This window comes from Propithecus coquereli, unplaced genomic scaffold (assembly GCF_000956105.1).
Source record: "Propithecus coquereli isolate 6110/MARCELLA unplaced genomic scaffold, Pcoq_1.0 Scaffold18, whole genome shotgun sequence".
In the NCBI taxonomy this organism is placed as follows: Eukaryota; Metazoa; Chordata; class Mammalia; order Primates; family Indriidae; genus Propithecus; species Propithecus coquereli.
Genome location: NW_012142745.1, coordinates 4,185,866 through 4,207,808, shown reverse-complemented (window position 1 = coordinate 4,207,808; position 21,943 = coordinate 4,185,866). Strand labels below are relative to the sequence as shown.

Below are 21,943 nucleotides of genomic sequence, written 5' to 3'. Positions count from 1 at the left end.
CTGGGGCTGTCTCAGTTTCCACCGGTCCACCCTTCACTCCCGCGGTAGGGGCGCAGCAAGGGTCCCTCTCTGGGCAGCAGAGGCCTCAGCACTATTAGGGATGGGAAGAGAAAGTGGCCGCTGTCGCCCAATCAGCGCGTGTCTCCTCCACCCGGGACGGTCTCCCCGTCGGCCAATCGCAGCTCAGGGCTCCTGACCAAGCTATGGGTGAAAGAACATAATAAATGCTCCCGAGCTCGGATCCCCGCACTCGGTGTCACGACGGAGGAGACTCAGGCAGGCCGCGCTCCCGCCTCACCCCCCTCCCCGGCTCGTCGTGGCTCCCTGAGCCCCCTTTCCAGCGCCCCAGCCGCGGGGCCATCCGCCCAGACTCGCACCAAACTTTTTCGCCCTGGGCTCGGGACTCTGGACTCTGGGGCCTCCCTGCCCGCCCCTTTCCCGGGTTCCGTCTCCAGCCTCTCGACTAGGAGCCAGCAGCCCCCCTCCCCGCGTCCCTCCCACTCTCTCCAGCCTTTTTGGGGAGGAGCTCTCTACGCTCCGGAGAGTTCCCAAGGCTCACCCCGGGCTGCGCTAGCCTTTCCGTTTCGCCTTCACCTGGATATAATTTCCGAGCGAAGCTGCCCCCAGGATGACCACGCTGGCCGGCGCTGTGCCCAGGATGATGCGGCCGGGCCCGGGGCAGAACTACCCGCGCAGCGGGTTCCCGCTGGAAGGTAAGGGAGGGCCTCAGCGCCGCCTGAATGCCGAGGTCTGGGACAGACTGCCCTACTCCATCCCCAGGCTCCACAGGCTCCTTTGGTGGGTCCAGGAAGCCCATTCCCCAGGCACCAACCACCCCTCCCCCCGCCCCAAGAAGCAACAGTCGGAGTCGAGGCCCCACTTTATTTCCTCTCTGCAAACGGAGCGCGGTGCTCTCTGCAAATCCCCGCGGAGCTGTGCGGCCCGGCCTGCGCCGAGCCGGTCCACTTTCCCCTGTTGTTTTGAAAATGCCAGTAGTGGGCAATGGGGTGAACCGGCTTATGAGCACCAGAAACAACTTCTCTGCGTTTTGTTCAGCCACAGTCGTCTTGAAATTGTCCGGCTACACTTGTGAAATGTTACTTCGGGAAGAATTTTCATGCCATGCAAAGTGGCTTGCCCTGCGAAGTTGTGGTGGCTGACGCAGCGCGCCATTGTGATTGGAATTTTCAGTACAAATTAATTAATTATAATTCCATGCATCTCAAATAGCGTCTCTGAAGTCTCTATAAACTTGCTTGAGAACTGCCTTTCCGTCAGTCTGAAGATCCTGGGAATCCCAGGGAGTCAGGAAGCGTTGCCAGTCTGAGCCCTTCCAAAAGGTTTTCGAGGTTAGAGCTGGGATGCTGATCCGGCCGCTCCCTTCGACCCGGGTCCGGAGTAAAATGTAACACCCACAGCATGAATGCGGGTTAGGGTGCCCACGAGCAGACCCAGCGCTGTTGTCTCTGTCCCGAGGTGTAACAGGTGACATGAGCTGCTGTCTGCGCTTCCTCTCGGGACCCTCTTTGACCCTTGGCTGCTGCACTCTTAGCTAGAAACCCCAAGGGCTGTCAGCTCACCCAAGTCCCTTAGAAAGGAAGTGATCCCAACTGGACAGGGTTTGATGGGAGCAGAGTTCACCAAAGCCAGCACGTGGGCGAACCTCTCTCTTCCAGAAGGCTGTTGCTAGAGCAAGATAGACTTTGTACCAGCCTCAGGGTCTCCTTTGCCACCCCTCCTGGGCCCAAAAGGATGACAGTTTCTGTAGGGCAAGTTTTTTTTTGCTCCAGTTGCTCTCTTCACACAAGATTATATGCCCCTGAATTGCTTAATAATTTTTAACAAATGTATTTGAAGGACGATCTGTGGCTGGGAGTCCCATGTTGAGCAGTTTCAGTGTTGGGGCTGTAACATGCACATTGGCCAGAAGAGTGCAAAATTAGGTGGTGCTGATCTCTCCTGCTGTTTTCTATTCTCCCTAAGTGACTTTCCCCTTGCCTCTCTTTTTCACCTTCTTTCCGCAGTGTCCACCCCCCTCGGCCAGGGCCGCGTCAACCAGCTTGGCGGCGTTTTCATCAACGGCAGGCCGCTGCCCAACCACATCCGCCACAAGATCGTGGAGATGGCCCACCACGGCATCCGGCCCTGCGTCATCTCGCGCCAGCTGCGCGTGTCCCATGGCTGCGTCTCTAAGATCCTGTGCAGGTATCAGGAGACGGGCTCCATACGTCCTGGTGCCATAGGCGGCAGCAAGCCCAAGGTGAGCGTGCGGGCCTGGCCCTGTTGGCCTCCCTGCCTGTGGTTTCCGGGGTTGGGAAAGAGCCGGCAGGAGGCAAGGGCTGACACCTGACGCTTTCCAAAGAGTTATTTTTCAAGTCTGTCAAGGGATGCGTGTGTGAGTGTGTGTCTCCACACTCCTTGATGAAAACTAAGGGAAAACTTCAGCCTTTTTGCAAAAGAAAAATAACATTTTTTTAAAATACCCCTGAATCTTGGAATCCTCAAATTATTTTAAGGGACAAATACCTAAAGCATGCAAGCTGTATGTGCCCACCTGTTGCGGAATTCTTCCCCAGTATCTTCCCAGCCTCCACCTCAGGCACTGCCCTTTCCCAAACCTAAGAAACCCTTTTAGGTTTCATAATGGTTTATCTCCCAACCCACGCCCTCAATCTTCCCCGGTGCAAATTGTTTTCCAGGAGTCAAAAACTAGGGTGATTAGTTTTCTTTTATAATGAGCCAATGACTCCATTTAGAAAAGCAGTTTGGTGCTATCCTCACGTTATTTTGGTTCCCTTTTTAAAAAAGAAAGATACTCACATTGGCTATGGCTGAGCAGGAGGGGATTGCACAAGGTCTGTCTTTTCTGCTGGATGTGGAGAAAAGCCAGTGTAATATTCTATTTGCCATGGGGCAAAAATTAAGAGGGTTTTGATAAAAAAGACTTCCAAACACCCTCTACTTTCTCCCCACTTACCCAAACCCTTCCACAGCTTTTCTAAGAATCTTTGTAAACTTTTTTTTTTAATTGGGGGGGTGGGAGGAGGAAGAGCCAGTCTCTCAAATTATCCACATTTGTTATCCATTCTAATTTTTAAAAACCTAGATGCCTTTTGCATTTCATTCTGCTCTTCACTTTACCTAAAATCTTGTGCTCCTTTGGAGAGGCACAAGTTGCAGATGTAACTTGATTTTTCAGTTCCTCTTTCAAGCATGGCTTTTTTAAGTTTCATAGTCATGTTGATTTTGTGTTAGGAGTTGCCTTATTTCCAGGGATCAGAAAGTATACTCACCCACCACCAAGATGTTATAATTGTTCTCAATGTACCCCTATTATCAGAGCTAAAGGGGGGAGGTGGAGGGTCCCCGGCTGCTCTGGGGTGGAATGATTTCTTGTCTGCCCCTCTCTAAAGTGAACTGCTTTAGAGACTTGTGGTCTTTTCGCTAACACGGGGTGTCTTCCCAGAGGGTGCAGGGAGCAGCATCCGAACCGGCCTGAGGCTGTGGGGCCACCAGGTCCGGCCCAGAGTACCGGGTACCAATGCTGGCCCTCCTGTTCTCTTAAAGCAGGTGACAACGCCTGATGTGGAGAAGAAAATTGAGGAATACAAAAGAGAGAACCCGGGCATGTTCAGCTGGGAAATCCGAGACAAATTACTCAAGGACGCAGTCTGTGATCGAAACACCGTGCCCTCAGGTACTGGGCCCATTAACGTCTCCCCGAGGCGCAGCCGCCCGTCGCTTTTACCCTGGCGGGTCCTCCGAGCCCTAATCACCCCAATTATCGATCGGGGCTATTGGGAGGCGGCCTCTCCCAAGGCCCTGAAATATTTAAGAACCAGATGCTCTTGGCGTTTTATGGAGGGAGGGGTGAGCCGCTGTCCTGGGGGCTGAGGGTTGAGAGACCCTCGCTGAGGTCTCCCCAAAGAGGATTTCTGTCGGGGAGGGAGGGCAGGAAACGTGAGGCGGAGGCCAAGCGTTTATTAATATTGATGTTCCCTTTTAAAGAGAAACAAATGTTTTGGTAACCCCAACCGAAGCGAGATGGGGCAGCCAGGCGAGACTTTGCCTCGTGCTCAGAGGAGCGGAGGCTTCGGCCACGGCCGAGGTTGTCCCCGAGGGTCCCAGGACCATCGGCGCCCCCGGCAGCCTGGGGGAGGCGGAGGGAGAAGAGGGGCGAGCGCGGGGCCAGTGCGAGGGCACGCGGGAGAGTTTGTTTTTAATTAAAAGGAAACTCCCTTTTTCCCTCTTCGAGAACGATATATTTCAGAACATGGATTTGTTTACCAGACTGGAATCTGGAAAAAATAAATGGCAGAGAGTGCCTTTTCTTTTGATTTTTACAATAGGAAACGATTCTGCAGTTGAAATTTAAACCCTTTATAGCCTCAAAAAAAAAAAAATAGAAAAACAAAGAAAAGAAAAAGAAAGCAAGCAAACAAACAAAAAAATCACTTGATTTTCAAGGGAACAAGTCTTCAGTGTTTCTTTCTCCTTTAACGCCAACCGCGCGGGCCCTGCCTTCAGGTGCAAGGAAGGAGGGGACAGGGTGGGCCGGCGGGGGGATTCTCTTAGATCGGAGACCTAGAGCACAGTCTACGGAGTCAAGAAGGGAACTGCTTCCTGCGGGGGAGAGACAGAGATGGCGTTTCTCGGCCCTAACTTGGAGGCGCGCGGGCTTCCCAGGCTCGACCTGCCTGTGCCTAGATGTTAATAATGGGGTGGCGGGTTTGAGCGGCAGAGTGAGAGGGTGGCGGAAGGACGGGGGTGCCCTGAGATGCGGGAGGAGACAGGACCGAGCATTGCTGGGCAGCCGTTCCAGAGCCCTGGCTGGGGGTTGGGGGGCCGGTTCGTGTGCCGCCCCTCGAGTCTCAATCCTGTGCGCTCCCTTGCTCCCTTCCTCCTCCTGCCCCAGTGAGTTCCATCAGCCGCATTCTGAGGAGTAAATTTGGGAAAGGCGAAGAGGAGGAGGGCGACCTGGAGAGGAAGGAGGCAGAGGAAAGCGAGAAGAAGGCCAAACACAGCATCGACGGCATCCTGAGCGAGCGAGGTAAGAGGCGGCGCGTGGGGCCGCGTGCTCAGGCCGTGGCGGGCATCGGCTCCCTGACGTTGGGGTCCTGGCGGAGGCCAGCCCAGGCTCAGCTTGGGGTCCCTCCTGGCTCACAGCCTCTGCGCCTGCCCGGTAAGGGCATTCACGGGAAAGACCAGAAAGACACAATTAAAACAAAAATATTCTCTATTGTGTTTAATTTTTCTATGTTGTAAATCTTCTGCTCCGTTTCCGGCTTCTCGGAGTGTAGAACTGTGAATTGCGCTGGTGGGAGGGGGTACCTTCTTGTCTTTAGGCGTAGGGCACTGGGCATCTCTGAGCCACTGAGGGGCTGGGGATAGAGGGTACTTGAGCCTTTAGAGGTTGAAGTAGCTTTTGTGTCCTCAGGGAAGGCCCTGGTCTCCAGACTTTCCCACACCAAAAGAGAGAGAGGGGAAACTCTTTTGGGTAGTGGACCCCAAAGTTGCCCCACCTTGGCTACATTGTAAATGCGTGTGTATGTTGGCTGTTTTCGATTTGTTTTAAATCGGTTTTCAAATGTTTCTGGGAATCAAAAGGAGCTCCAAGCTCTGAGTTACAAATCTAAGTGAGGGTTCTGGGTTCTTGGGCTCCTAGCACTGGCACCCTCTGTCCCCTAGGGGTGTGGACCACCCACTCCTTGTTGGCAGTGGCCTGTCGGCTCCAAGAAAAAATCTCCCCCCAGGGGAGCCAGAGTGTGGCTTGCTTCCCCTTCACCTGCTGCTAGTCTTCTCCAACTTTAAAGGTACACACACAAAAAGACGGAAAGAAAAGAAAGTCAATGCAGTTGGAGTTGAACCAGGAAGGGATCATTTCACTGGGAAAGGGGGAATTGGGACTCAGTGGCTTTGGCCTTGGAGACCGTTGCGCCTCTTTGAATTTAACAATTGTTATGAGTGGCCAGGGGCCACACCTGCACCTAGAGTTTTCCTATCTGGGGCTTGGACTTTGTTGGGCAGAGCTGAGTTTTGGAGTTGCTCTAGAGGGGCAGGCAGCTCTCCAGGTGGACTTATATTGGTCATTGACGGTAACCCAGGGTGTGATTTCTTTTACCTTCATTGCCTAACTATGGGGCAGCTGCCGGCTCTTCAGAGCAGCTGCTTTACGAACAAATGCAAAATCTGTACACAGCCTTGAAGGAATACTTAGAGTTGGATGTTACAAATTCAAATGCCTGATTTCAAGGATAAACAGAAATGTAGATGTTCCGGTGTGCACATGAAATCAAGAAGACACCCCAAACCACAGCAGGTTGGGCAGACAGAAAATGCTGGTGCTTTCTTCCCTTTTCGGCAGGGGCCCCATCCGGACTCAGTCTAAACCGCTCTTTTTGGAGGGGTGGGTTTCTGCCCTGGTCCCTTAGGAGACACTTCAGCTTTTTTCCCAGTCCTAGCTGCAACAAAGAGGTCCTAGGAAGGGAGGAAAGCAAGGGTTCAGACAACCCTAAACCACATGTCCCTATGGGCAGTGGGGAGAAGAGCCCAGAGCGGGCTGGAGGCTTGGGGCTTGGGGGCCCACTGGCTTTGCTACTTGTTGCTGGAGGCACCGGCGCCAGCGCAGCAAACCGGCTGCTCCCTCACAGTACAGGCGATCGAGGCCCAGGAGACAAAACGTCCCAAATGAGCTGGTCAAACATTTGTACAACTTTTCCAGCTTTTACAAAGAAGGCCTTCTCTACACAATCTACACTTGGAGATGAACTTGGGAGACAAAGCCTGGAGAGTCCATTGAAACTCACACTTTAGCTCAGCCCAGACAAAGCTCCAGCTCCGAGCAGCTTGATGTGAACAAAGGAAGGCAACCTTTTTATAATTCAAGGAGAAAAGAAGAGAAAACAGCACCACAAAAGGCCGAGAATAGACATTATGGGCTTGCAATGAGGGATGAATTATTCAATGAGCCCCAATAGCTGCTGCGCCGGGAAGTTTTATGGACTCTCCAGCGTGGAAAAAGTGGCCATTTCACCTACAAAATGTTTCTAGTCTTTTGGGCTATCTAGATGGGCCGGCTGCCATTCAAGGGCAATTGCTACCACTTTTAAAATCAGAGTATTCTCCCCAGTGGGGGCTGTGCTGTTGAAAACACACACACACACACACACACACACACACACACACACACCCCTTGGGGGCTGAAGCCTAATTTAATTTAGGGCTGTCAAAGAAGATGCAGCATCAGTCCCTCCAGCGCCTCCAGCTCCCTTCCGAATGAGCCCTGGAGGGCAAGAGGGGCCCAGAGCAAGGATAGATCGAGGTATAGTTTGAAGTCTAGAAACCTCAAAAATTCCCCTCTGTTGTTTGGGCATCAAAAGTTCCAGGCTGCCCCGCTTGAAAAATAAAATGAATGCTGTTAAAGGGCAGCTAGTGCTGTGCCCTGGCCCAGGGGAGGGGAAAGCTGACAAAGGAGGGACTTTGGGTTCCTTGACCAGTGTGGTGTGCTCGTGCTGGAGGTTCCAGCTTAGTGAGCCTGGTGGGTCCTGCTGAGATGGACTTTTTAGGGAACATCTCTGGCTTGGGGGCTGCTTGTCAGACACTAGGACACAGGGAAAGAGACCCCCTGAAAGAGGTCAGAACCACCCTCGTTTTTCTCTCCAAGGTATGGCCTTTTCTCCTAGATGGCCCCCTTTACCTTCCCAACTTTCCCTTTTCCCTCGCCCAATCCAAGAGCAGAGAAGCATGCGGCCCTGGTGCGCTCAGGCTAGTGCGCCCAGGCGGGCGCGCACTAGGCGCTGTGCGCCCCTGCTGAGTCTAACCTTCCAGCCCCCTAGCCCGTGTGAAAGGAGAACGTTGGGCGGCCCACGAACACCCAAGCCCTTGGTTCCTCCGCCCCCGGCTTGCCCTTGGCCCGCACCGAGATGGGAGCAGGCGCAGCCGGGGAGCCAAGCCTGGGCCGAGGGATCGGGGGCTGTGGGCACGGCCCGGGCTGCGGCTGCTCAATGGGCGCCTCTGTTCCTCCCTCAGCTTGGTCGAGCGGGCCCGCGGGCGCCGCCACAATGGGCTGGGCCCCCACTCCTGTGCCCTGCGCCAAAGCGCCGCGCCGCGCCGCCCCCTCCCCTATGCTCTGGCCGGCTCGAAGCTTAGCTCGCCGGGCTGCAGCCGACTCAATTGCCTCCTTTATGTCCTTCTCACTTTCATCTAGACACAGACCGCCTCCCCCTTCTTCTCTTTTTTTTTCTCCCTTGCCTGAGGCTCACATTAGTGAAATTTCTGCAACCTCCCCCCATTTTCCCCCTGATTTTAAAGAAAGCCCTTAACACAAAAGCGGTGACTAATCAATAGAAACTTCATCATCTCCTCCTCCTCCTCTTCTTCCTCCCCCTCCTCTTCTTTCTCTTCCTCCTCCTCCTCCTCCTCCTTCTCCTCCGCCTCCTCCTCCTCCGCCTCCTCCAAGAGGGTGACGCTTTTCCTGTTTGTGAGTTTTGGGAAACATTTTTGCTTTGTGCCGTAATGGAATTAGAGGACAGATGAGGACTGTAAATGGACACGCGACTGCAAGGCTCTCGCTTAAATATTTAGATGCAACGTTACAATTACTGATTTGTTGTAGCGGCTTTGAAGTGGCAGCTCGGGAGTGCAGGGGGAGAGAGGCCAGATTGCCAAATTGATGTTTTGATTGGGACTGGAGATACACTCTCATAAGGCTTTCCTCCCTTTTAAAATCACAAGTGAGCGTGGGAGGTTTGCAACAATTTAAAAGACTTCAAGCATAGGTCGTTGGGATTTGTATTCCTTTCCTATCTCTGCCCTCCTATTTGACGTTTACGAAGAAGAGTGCCTCCCCCCTTTTTTTATTTGAGAAAGTAAAAGTGACAACATGTTTTGCTCGAGTTTCCGTTTTGTTTGTAAGCTTATGAGCTTTTCTAAAATTGACTAGGAGGATTTCAGCTTTTCACGGGGGCCTGAGATACAGCAGCTAAAAAACGCAAAAAAGTTTTAAAGGTCTTTGGAATATTTCATTTCCAGTGGAATCATGAAAACGGCACTTTTATCATTAAGGGAGCGTTGAAATCCAGGGAAACGCAAGGCCGTTTCTTTCCCGGGTAGTTAGCAACCAAGAAATTTTAGCGCAATGTTGGGGGAAGGGGCAGGCGACGGAAAACTTTCCCATAGATTAAGATCACGAGGTATAGAATCACAGGTTGTGGCATCGGAACCTTTATTAAAGTGGACAGCCCAGCCCACTCTCCAAGTCTATTTGTCAGGATCATGAATTTGACCTCAACGTCGTTTTCTAGTCTTTGGAATAAATTTCATGTTTTCTGAAGTCCTTGCAAAATTCAACATGGTAAATATCACCCATATTTTAAAAAGCGCTACAAATATCAGAACGCGAGTTAAATTAGAACACTATGCTGTTCTTTTCCTTAACGTGGAAGTAACGATTTTCCTGCTGGAACAATCTGAAAGGAAACACCAGAGTTCGGCTCACAGCTTTTTCGTTTGCGCTTGTTTGGTTTGGTTGACTGCTGTACGCTTACTTTCTAGCCTTATTGAAAACATGCAGATTTCCCAATTAATGCTTGAAATTGTATGTTTATTTTGGGGTTTGATTTGATTGTTGATAGCACCGGAACGGGGATGTAGGGACCTCAAGTGCGTAATAATCACCGAAGGGTCGTTTAAAAGTCCCCGGGGCTGAGCATTAAAACCCGCCCGGCGGTGAGGCGGAACCAGCAAGTGCGCGGCGGTTCAGGCCAGTGAAATATACAGAAATCAATCACGTGCATAGGGAGCTTTGCTACTAAATCCGGATGGTTTCAACATCATGAATACATATATTTTGAGGACATAAACACACACACACAAAATCCTTCCTGACCATGAAATTAAATGTTTTAAGTTGTACATAAGCAAATGGCCAATGAAAATTAAAAGCTGCAACAGCAGCAACAAACAAATGGGGAGAGGTAGAATTTGGCTTGGGCTGGAACAGAGAAGGTTTAAGTTTGATGGGGTTCTATGACAGGTAACTTGTTTATGCGGGTAAATAAAGATTAAAGAACCATTAAGAATGTACATATATAACTAACAAGACATTAAAAGGCAATTAAGAAGTCAGTTTAATGTCTTATCTCTCTGGCTGCTCTGGGGTTGTTTTACAACTAGGAATTAAAATCTGAAAAGGAAGTTTTCAGCAGCTCTGGCCAAATATTGATTAAGTAGCTGTTTGTTGATACCATTGTTACACATTAAAAGGCCGGGAGCACGGCCCCTCAGTGGTCATCTTCTATTGTGAGGGATTCTTAACCACAAAGATCAAAGTGGGATCATTTCAATTTATCTGTCTTGGAAAATCCTTCTTTTCCTCTGAAACCTCTGAGGAGGAATTGACTAAATTCTCTTTAAGAAATAGGAACTGAAACCAGTTACATGTTGTAGGTTTGTAGAGAGGACTCAAGGGTGTTTTTAATTATCCCGTGGTGATTTCTTGTTTAGAACTGAGGCTAAGATGGTAAATTTATCATCAAATCAATTCTCATTTTGGGGGGAGTATTGGGAAGCTTGGAAGCTACTATATCTGCTCGTTACTAAATTTCTAAATATGGAAGTTTCACTGAAGCTGCCTTCCAAGCTGGAATTATATAAAGAAAAAATGTTATATTTTTATATAAACCTAGGTGAGGAATAATTAAATACACAGGAAACTGGGAGTTATACTGACTACATCTCTCTACATGTGTTTCCATAATTTTTGTGTTTGTAGATATTCTCATGTATATTTTTAAAGCCCCTGTAATATAGGAGTAGGTGTGTGTTTGTGTGTATTGTATGTACATCATTAGTATTTATAAGAATTGTGCTGGCACTAAACTATACCCAGTTGCACAAAATAAAAGCTTGTTTTTGTCCTATGGATTGCACTTTTCATCAGAATTTGAGGTAACAGCACAGCCTTCCAATTCATACTTAGATGTTGAATGCAAGAAGAAATATTACCCTGAATCATTTTATGACCTTTCTGACTGTTGATATTTAGATGAAGTATTAGACTTTGTTTGTTTAAGAAGTCAATATATTTGCATAGGTTTTTCTTTTGTTATGAAAGCAAAAAATCCTGCAAGATCTTTTTTTGGAAATACCATCTCTGTGCTTAATTTGCAAATTCCAACAAATCACTCTAACTGAGGTTTTAAAATTTATGCCAGATTCAGGCTTTGGATATTTCACTGTGCATCGTAGATCTGCCTGCGTGTGTGGTTTTTGAATCCTCTTCTCTGTGCTCATTTCAGTACTAAATAGTTGTTCACAGAGTTTTATTTTTATTTTATTTTTTAATCTTTTGTGTTCACTCTTGAACAAGATAAACCTTAACATTACAGAGCAGACCATTAGTGGATATTTTCTACTATTTTCTATTATAAGCCCCAATTAGTTAATAATTCATCTGTGCTCAAATGCTCTCTGATATAAAATGTTTAGTACCAATCATTGCAGTGTAGAACAACTTTCTGAAATAGATTAAGTTGGAAGTTAGAGTGGGTTCAGATCTGTTATGATTCCCTCGTCTTGAGTATAGATGCAGCATTAGAGAGTTCTTTGTTGCATATTTCACATGCACGTGTATATTTCATATACATGTGGAGTTAAAGCGACTTTTCCCCTTTGGGCATTAGGCTATGTGTTCATACACTGACAGAGGGACAGCAGATTCCAGCTCCAAGTTGGGCCTGATCTTAGAACCAAGGCAACATTTCTGACCCAAGGATTGGCTGCCTTTAGTTGGGGAACTGTCATCTTGAAGGGTGCAGAGAATGTGAAAGGAAACTTCAGACGTTGCCATTTTCTGGAAGATGAATGCCAAAACAGGAACAGAGCTGCCCGATGTCCATCCCTGCTCTACTGGGAAAGATATTTTTGCCCCATTCTCTCCTGTCTTCAGCTTTTAGCTCTACCATACACAATTGGGCCAAACACTGAGCTCCAATAGCATTATGAGTTTTTTGCTGGAATCAGAACATCTCTAAGAAAGCTTTCCTCAAATTATCTGTGCTGGAATTATGCTTCAAAATTAACAAAATGTATCTAATTTTCAATTTTCAGTTGGGGTATGCACAGTTATCAAAATGCCCATTAATATTATAAAGCATCTATTCAAGAGAGATGAGTTAGAAAGCTCATCATTGTCAAAGAGAGATATAAAAATCATGGAATGTAATTGTTGAGGACAGTTGAGGAATAATAGGTTTTATGAATCCATGCCTTCAATATCTATTTTCCTTCCTTCCACACTGATAAAGACTAAGAAAAAACTAACAGATAATTTCTGCTATGGAAGCAGCCAGTTCTCTTTAAAAAAGAAATTGTATTTTAAAAAGAGCAACAATGTACAACTTAGAATTTGATATGATGCACATCTCTCCTGGAAAGGAAAATCTTGAGAAAGGATTTTGTCTTGCACATTGCTTATAGCAAAGTTTGTAGCACTTTGCATTTTTGCTGCAGGATTTTAAGTAAAACAAAACAAAGCAAAACACCTCCATTTTGAAGTAAAACAACTTGATCAAAGTTATCTGAATTTTTATGTACTTCTCTTACTACATTGATTAAGAATGACTTTCCCTAGTAAAACAGATTAGAACTCATGACAAGCAGTATTAAACTAGCTATAGGTTTGTCTCCTCAAATCCATCCGGTAATTTCTTAACTAAACTTTCTTATGTACTTTTATTTGGTCATATTAACTGCATCTGTAATGGTATACTAATGTTAATTCTCAGTTCTAGAAGCCAATTCCCCACTCATCCTGGACCTAATCCAATGGATTCCATTGAAAAATAGCTGATCAAAATGCTTTGTGACAATGATGGGAGACCCTTCTTGGCTGACCAACACAGTCAGCCATGAGGGAGAGAAAATATCATTGATTTTCAACATTTAAAAATTTACAGAAACATATTGAGATTCAAATAATATAGTTTTATGGAGACTTAAATGCAGATTTTCAAAATTTTTATAATTGTATAGTAAGCTTATTTCTGGAAATAAATATAGAGTTAAATGCATTTGGTCTTGTATCATTAGATGGAAACGATAAGTAAGTTAGGGTAGAATAGTTAAGAAAGGAACGTTAATTGCTGTGCAATTTGTATTGCAACACGGAATTGGTTTAGTGTATTGTGTACCTTGATAGTAAATGCTGATATGGTCACATACACATTTGCATTTTTAAGAGAAAGCCTACGTTTGCATTTTGTGATATTTACAGGGAGACAGATGTGATAAATGTACATGTATATTTCACATATACACAGAGTTAAAGTGATTTTTAACCATATCCTTCTTATTTACTTTTTTTTTAGTAAACCCTAGTATATGCATAACTTACCCAGTTCACAGGCACTTGGGCATTGCACATGAGTACTAATATTGTTCTAGTTTTCTTTATAGGATCAATCTTTTTCTAAACATTTTATTTCAAAATAATTATAGATCTGGAGAATCTGTTTTCAACCATATATTTTTAAATTCTCCCAATATTCAAATATACTGTCATGATTAAGAAAATTTTGGCCAAAGGATATGTGTATATTTGTATGTCTCAATTACCATGGTTGAGCTTAACCTGAACTAAAGAAAATTAATTGGTCCAATTCATTTTATTATAAGAAAAGCAATAGGTTTCTTTTTTGTGAATCCCCACTTGGCCAGTTTCCCAATTGAAGTTCACTAAAGCAACTGAGTGTTTCTTGTCTGGTCTGATTTAAACACACTCCAAAGTACTTTTTTAGATCTTTTCTTGCCTTACAAAAGCATAGTACCCAAGGTGGCCTGTTCTTGCATCACCAATTTTGCTCTGAAATTGAGACCAAGCACATTTTAGGTGTGACCTCTTGAACTTCAGTTTTGACATCTGTAAGATGGGGCACATCATACCAACTTTCCAGGGTTCTGTGAGAATAAAATGAGAAGATGCACGTTATGTGCAAATGATGCCTACCACCGCAAAACTCAAAGTCTTGAGGGGGAAGAAACTCTGAACACACAGAAAGTGACCAGCCTGCAAACTAGCAGATGGGCTCTGCCCAAGGGCAGATAAAAGCTTAATTCAGGGCTTAGGAGCAACAATGAAGACCAAACACACACCCCACACTACTAAGTACACTTTCACCAAGTCAAAAAAAAGTGAGTTTATGAGCAACTTTTTAATGTAAAAAGCTTCGTTGATTTAATAGCTATGAAAAATAATAAAATTCTAAAACCATTCAGACGTCAAAAGTTATTTACTAATTATTTTCCCTCCCAGCTTAAAGGATTACTTTCCTCTCTTAGATTAACTTGGCTTTTTCAAAACTCCTCCAAATGAAACTTTTCTTTGTTTTTGGCGCAAGTTTTTTTCCCCCCACTGGATCAGGGATTGACAAATACGTCGCTTTTTGAAAATGGGTCTCATACATACATTTTTATTCCTGAAGTGCTGTTACAATCTTATTTTATGGAATTGTTTTCACACAATTCCTTACTATTTCTCCTCTTTGGCCCGTTTCATTGTTCTTAAATGTCTTTGTAACTTCGCACGTGAGATTGTGTGCATTCTTTTTCCTCTGCGCATGATTCTTCTTAATTCCGTCTCCTTTAAAAGTGGAGCTCAGAAATTTTCAGGAAACTTTCCAAAGTAGCATTCTTTAAGCTGAAGGATAAATTTCAATGACCTTTATATTGATTTCCCTCCATTCAGTCCCCAAAGGTTGGGGGCTCCTGTGTTATCGGGGTGCAATGTAAGAGTAAAAAGAAAGTAGCCTGGCTCCTAACGTTCTTAGGGGCTGGAGACCTGCTGCCCGGGTGTTTCTCCTGCTGGAGCAGCTTGACAGTGCAGCCACTGGCTGCAAGGAAGGTTGTTTTCTTATCCCCGCATGCACTGGTCTGACCTGTCTCTGAAATAGGTCAGGCGGGGGCACAGCCAGTTTATGCAGCTGTTGCGGCTTAGGCTTCGCAGCAGGCAGCCGGGGCTCCTTGGCCAGCCCGGCCCCCAGTGAACTGATAAAAATTCGCCGGCGGGCCATGGGGCCTTCCTTCTGGACAGTCCTGGCCCCCTGAACGCTTTTAGATGCGAGGAGACTCCTGGATTATGTGTGCCAACTCTCAGCCGCCAAAGGGAAATGTTCTTTTATTCTGAGGATTGCACTCTTGTCGACCCAAACACTCAAATGAAATAGATGCTTTGTTAGATTTATTTTTAAATCATATTTATTTTTGACTGGGTTAAATATTGACTTCGCACAAAATTCAAAAGATATAAATGTAGGTACAGTGACTAGTTTTCCTCCTACCTCTGTCTGCTGGCTACCAGTATCTTGTCTAACTTTCTGGAGACTCTGGAACGTCTCTCATTTTTTCCAGAGAAATACAATTGCATGACCAAACAATTACATTTCTCTCTCTCAAATTAAAAAATTCTCTTCCTACTTTTTGTAGCCTATGGTATAAACTATTCTGCATCATGCTTTTCTCCTCACTTTAGAATATATTGCAGCAATTATCCTACATCGGGGCATGATGTTCTTTCTCAGCCTTGTTTGTGTAGCTGCATAGTATTCCATTGTATTGGCAAAGGATGATTTATCTCACAATGTGTAGACAGTTTTCAACCGAACAGCACCATTTGGCACATGTGTGAGTTTATTTGTAAAATAATTCCTCCAAGCTAGGGACAAAGGGAATGACATTTGTAATTCTGGTAACTTTGGTGGAATTTGAGTTTCGCATTGAGAACAAATGGTAAAGGAGCTCTTAGAAAGCATGGGGCCAGAGTGTGTTTGCCTTTGGTCATTTGCACAAGAAAAATGAGACACTTTCCGCTACCACTGTACGTAAGTAGGAGCATAGGTTTTGAAATTACTGCTTAGAGTTGTTCCGCTAACAATGACTACCCTCTGGAAATTCCTCCAAAATTCTATTGTTTTTCCAAATGGAAAATTCTCTAAGTCCAAGGAAAACTTTTTTCTTTGACTTATTGTTTCCCTTTTTATTCTTTTCTTTCCCTTGTTGACTGTTTATTTAATTTCACCATCAAAAATAATCTCTTTATGTTAATTATTCTTAGTTTTCTTTCTGTGTCAGAAAAATCATGGATAGTTTTATAACAATTTAGAGGCAAGTTATTCTAATTGTTTAGTTACAAAAGAGAAATTGTCTTCCAAGGTCACCAAATTAAATTTGAACTAGTAACGGAGTTCAATAATGAATGAATGTTAAAACATGATCTTATATTTCTAATTTTTTAGAAGTGCTAACTGACGCTCTAGGACTGTGGTCCCCAACCCCTGGGCCACAGACTGGTACCAGTCCAGGGCCTGTTAGGAACTGGGCCGCACGGCAGGAGGTGAGTGGTAGGAGAACAAGTGAAGCTTCATCTGTATTTACGGCCTCTCCCATGCCCTCCTCCTCCCTTCCTCCCACCCTATCCGTGGAAAAATTGTCTCCCATGAAACCAGTGCCTGATGCCAAAAAGGTTGGGGACCTCTGCTAGAGGTTTCTTGAGTTCGGTAATGGCTGATTTTTAATTTTATGAATTTTTAGGGAATATATATTCATTCCTTTCTATGCACAAAAGGCTTTTTATATTTTTTCACAAACCTTGCATCCCTCAAATCATTTCAGCCTATTTTCCCTTAAATCTGATGCTCAGGAATCCAGTTGTTGATGCTGCTGAATACCTGACTTACCTAAGCTAAAAGTTTCAGTCTGTGGAATGAGCCAGAAGGAACTGTGCTCCAACTATATGAGAAAAATAACCTTTTCAAAATCCTCCTGAGAAAACTGGAGATCTGAACACTAACAAACATTATGAAGTCAATGTTTCAAGTCATTCCTTCTCAGGAATGGGCCTTTCGGAAATAGAAGAACAAACTAGGGACAAGGGATTTATTTCTGAAAATCAAAATCTTGATTTGATGTCAAAGAATAACAGATAAACAAAAACAAGTCTTCTTTCTTGACCGTTTTTATGGTCAGTCCCAGAAAGGACAGCACATGGTCTGCCAGTCTCCAGGCAGGAAGGTGCGTTTTCTTAATGCTAGAACATTTTTTGTGCTCAGATAGAAGACTGCGAGCTTGGTGCCCTCAATTCCTTTCCTGCTTTCTCTCTGACTTGCTTATGGAAATCTAAAGGAGTCAGTTAGCGGATGTAAACAGGCCTGGCATTAAGAACGTTTACAAAGAGCTGAGAAGAATCAAAAGCAGCTTTCCCCGCCGCTCTCCTAGCTCTGTGCATAATTTGGATTGAATCAGGCTCATAATTTGTGGCATTTGATTACTACCTGTAAAAGTATGCAGCTCTCCACATAAGAAGAAAGGTCTAGTAGGGATGATTAATATCAACAAGGAAAATTTTGATTTGTTGGTAGTGTTGCCGTGATGTTCTCAACAAAAATTTAGGCCACATAAAAAAAATTGCTTCTAGGCCTGTGTCAGTAGAGTGACCAAACTTTAGATTCATGATAGATCATCACATTGCTGTTACTCACACAGGTAAAGGGAAGTGGCAAGCAGAGCCATTCTCCAGGGAACTGGCTTAATGTCGGCGAGCAGGTGTTTCATGGGGAGAACGGCCCCTTGGCTTCCAATTTGTAAACTTGCAATTTTTCAAAATAGGAAGTGAACCATGAATTCATCTGGGAGAAGTGCTTCAATTTTCCATTTCATGATTCCCAAGTAAATGAGACCTCAGTGTCTGGAATTGTTGGTTATAATTTGGAAAGTTTTGAGCCTTCTAACAGACTCTCAGACCACTTCTAATGGGGGCTGAGAGTCCATTTCTGGAAGTTGAGCAAATAAATGGTGGTCTCCTCACGGTGCATCCAGTGGACTAGCAGCATGCCGGAGCAGAATGTGCTTTGGGAATCTATCCAGTGTGGAAACTTTCCAGGTGGTCGATGTGCTTGGCTTTTATGCAGACAAGGCGCATCCAGGGCATGTGTGTGCGCAACACACATTTATCAGAGGGAAGCTGAAAGGCGACTTCTATAGTTTCTTACTAGAAGCCAATGTCTGCTTGTGGTCACTGGCCCTGCCAAGCTCTAAATACTTGCTGAATTTTTGTCTGAAAGAAGAAGGCAAATGGAAGATTGGCGATTTAGCATCAGGTCAGAAACTACACAGAGCCGGGCTTAAGAGTGCAGGGGCTAGAGGAATGCCTGGGTATTGGGCACGTCCCTGTTATACCGGGAATTGGCTCTGGGTAGGAGGCCAAGATGGAAACCTAAGGCCTGATCTATTTTGAATTCAGTTTCTAGGCTTCTCAGTGAACTTTTGGGGCCTTGGCTTCTTTGTGTCTTCTCCTTGCCTATAGAAAGTGTCAGCTGGTCTTCCTCGGAGGAATTCCTGAAAATAAAGCCAGCAGGTAGATGGGATGGCTGTCTCATCTTGTTTTTATAAAAGGCTCAATCAGCAGTCAGTAGAGAGTAGGGGAATATAGCTCTTGTGGAGGTCAAAACAAGTACACATTACCTGGCACACCCTCTTCTCGTGTTGCCTGTCCTTTTTGGGAAAATTGAAACTAAGCCATCGAACGAGCTTCAATTTCTAATGGAGTACCAGCATATATGTTGGTCGGATAAGAAGAGGAATCATTTCTTTATTACAAAATACAAATGACATAGAGAACCAAATTTGGTTTGAATCTTTGTTTGTTGGCTAACTTTCATCATCTTATTGAATTACTGTAATTTAATGTTACTAGTTTAAACCAACGATTTTTCCTCTGAAATGAATCCTTTCTATTTTTTTTTTAATGAAAACCCAAATTAAATTTATTAGGTAAGACAATGACTATCTTTCACACTGAAATTTCTGGTACTTGGAAAATCCTTTTGGAAAAAGTTTAGGAAAAATAAAAAGAACTGTCACTTAAACTATAATTTTCCTATAATTTATAGGAAATGATGTTACAAGAACAAGTTTAGGCTTTTCACAGGCATGTCTGAAAATTTCTCTACCTCTTGATCCTCCTCCCCTAAACCTTTTAAAAATGTTTTTCCCCACTTTCCTTCCACACACAGCTCTGTGGGCTGACCTTGTGGAAAAAGAGTGAAGTCTGTCTTGGGTGCTGTCACTTCTCCTTTCCTGCCTCCCTGCCCTACCTTGCTTCCATTTGTCTTGTGCACCCTGACTACACACACACACACACACACACACACACACACCCTGTGCTTCCACCCAGCTCTACCTCATTCACACAGAAAGTCGGCCGGTTATGCCTCCAACCAGTTAAGTGGAAAGTATTTGCACTTTCTTAAAAGACTCTGAGAGCTGACAACTTAGCATGGAGGAATGAATCCCTAAAGATGGAATTTCAGGTGTCCATGTAGGAAAACTTGTTGGGGGCAAGAGACAGGTTTCTGATTCCCCTGAAGTCACACCCCCAGCAGATCTATCTTCACTGTGAAGGGACAGAATTAGTTCAGCATTGAGGGAGCCCCTTGCTGGCGAGCAAAATCTTTTGGGGGCATGGTGCCCCATGGAGCCGTCCAGGAAGAGGCAGGGCCAGGTTGGGCCAAGAGCATCCTCCCCTACAGGTGGATTCTTCCCACTTCCTTGGTGCCAGGGAAGGATCTTGGCTTGTGTCCTCTGGGCTCCTTCCTTGGCAAAGAGTAGAGGAAGGACACGAAGGGTCTTTGTGGCCCAGAGCCATAGACCAGAGGGCAATGTGGGGCTCATCTTGCCTCACAGCTCAAAACCCTCGCCAAGGAGCAGAGGTCAGATCTGAGCTCTCATACTTCTAGTGGCTCCTGGACGGTTGTCAGAGGTCAGAAGAAATGAGACTCCACTTGTCAAGAGGAGTAGGGCCCAAGGGATGTCCATTGTGGATCCACTAGCTGGGAGAGCTTCTGGCCAGAGAAATCCAGAAGCTTAAATCCCAGAGACTTCCTCATGCTCAGTCCTGGGGCCCTTGAGAGCCTCAGAAATACATTGCTTTGGAGGATGTAAGCCACGGATGTCCCGGTGGATCAGCTGGGATTTATTCCATCTGTGATATCTGGGCTTCAGAAATAGCCTGTTGTGTTAGTGGACTATTGGAATGATCTTGAGTTCCTATTGGACCTCCCCGTTGGCACTTAGGCTTGATTTCTGCTTTATAAATATTAGGTAAGGACAGTAGACGCAGGCATCTAAAAACAGCCCACATCTCTTGAGGAGATGTCCTTGTCAAGGGTGGGTTCACCATAGAGCTAATGAACCTATGGAACCTCACCTGTGTGTGTCCCTTCCAGGCTCTGAGAGGGGCCCCAACAATATCTTCCTGTCTTTTGATTTTTGTAAATGTTGCAACATTAAGATACACTGCTATTTATTTCCCAAGAGAGAGCCCCTAAATTGTAAAAGTTTCAGATCCTACAAAACTGCATCTACCCTTGTCCTTGTTCACAGAGGTGGGTAGCGATGGCACACTTCTCTGTGTGGAGTGTGAGAACAAAATACTAGCAACGCAGTTACCCTCCATGTGTGTCTTGCACTTCATAGTCTGCAGCATAAATCCTCGTTTCTCGTTTACTTCAAGGAGCCAAAGTCTGGGTCTGGCAATTTACCCATGATATCCTACTGTACACGACAGCCTCTGTCTTTGGGGGAGCCCTTAGGGGAATCCTGGACCGACTCCTCACAAGAAGATGAGGAACATCCACTCACTGAAAAAGGGCGAGTGAGCAAAATTCTTAATTTGGAGGAGGGACTCAGTTCCCTCAGCTGTAATGGTTGCATTAGGCAATTTTTAGATGTTTGTTGTAGCTCTCTGAAACTATTGCTGTAACCAGGTTGCTTTCCCTCTCTGGACTTCATCCTCCCCTCCTTTGAAAAATGGAAGCTCTGCGCCAGGTGAAGGCCACGGCTCTGGCTGGCCATGGCAGCTGTGCCGTCCTGCTCTCTGGAAGCCCCCGGCAGCTGCTCAAGGAAACATGGGGCCTCCAGGCAGTCAGGGAATCAGGGCAAGGCTGGAGAGGGCTGTGGCCCCTCCATGTCTTAGAAGGTGAGCAGCTTCTACCTCGTCTTGTCTTTGAGGGGAAAGAAGCCCTTAAGGGCCGGAAAAAAGAAGGGGGAAAAAAAACCCGCCGGAAAAAAGGGTTCCAACGGGGCAAAAAAGGGGCCGCAACGAACCCGCCCCGGCCAACGGGGGAAATGTATGTTTTCTTGCACCTCCTGTCAAAGCTGTGGCTTCCAGAAGAGGCTGGAAAGGCCTGTAGGTATTGTTTAAAGAACTTCCCCTTCACCTGGTTGTGCATGATTCTGCCAAGAAAAGTTAAAGTTGCTTACACAGGAGGGTAAAGCAGGAGGGTAACGTTCCCTCTTTTAAATTTTCTGTGTCTAGACAATATCTCTCTGTGTCCAGAGAGGGATACATGGGATTTCTGGTCACTGACCACCCTAAAGCTAGAAACTGGGCTTGGAGAGAGAGAGAGAGAGAGAGAGAGAGAGAGAGACAGAAAGAGAAAGAGAGAGAGAGAAAGAAAGACAGAGAGAGAGAGAAAGAAAGAGAGAGAGAGAGAGAATCAGACAATGGTGCATTCACTCCAGCTGATTCTAAGTCATATCTTAAACTTAAATTAACGCCTTCATGTCTCACACTTAGTAGTTGTTAGAAACTGAATGTAGCAAACAAGATTTCATCTTCTTTTTTTTTTTGCCTCCAAGTAAAACACGCACCTACACATTCACAAATTGAAAAAATCTCATTTGAGTCAATTAAAATTTTCCACACAAAACAGAGTTTGAGAGAAAACTCATGACGATTAAATAGGAGATAATTTCTAATCTGAAAACTTACTGTTTTTGTAAAGACTTTGCTGTGAAGCATTTTAGAAACTTGGAAAGAATGTAAGAAATATTTTTTATTACATTGAAAACAATTCAAGGCAAAATGTCATAGCTTATCAAATGGAGATTT

The 21,943-nt window shown here is 45.4% G+C and overlaps 1 protein-coding gene across 4 annotated transcripts in view; it reads left to right on the top strand.

Moving 5' to 3' along the window:
- Positions 1 to 248: 248 nt before the first annotated feature.
- PAX3 (paired box 3) overlaps positions 249 to 21,943 on the top strand; it is a 111,193-nt gene continuing 89,498 nt past the window's right edge. For 2 of the 4 annotated variants that reach the window (XM_012642487.1, XM_012642484.1), the window contains exons 1-4: positions 249 to 713; positions 2,025 to 2,260; positions 3,568 to 3,697; positions 4,916 to 5,050. In XM_012642487.1, coding sequence (XP_012497941.1) covers positions 629 to 713; positions 2,025 to 2,260; positions 3,568 to 3,697; positions 4,916 to 5,050 — 586 coding nt within the window. In that variant the 5' untranslated portion in view covers positions 249 to 628. Of the gene's footprint in view, positions 714 to 2,024; positions 2,261 to 3,567; positions 3,698 to 4,915; positions 5,051 to 5,437; positions 5,555 to 21,943 lie in introns of those variants that run through there. The other 2 variants (XM_012642488.1, XM_012642485.1) reach the window with 2 other exon arrangements.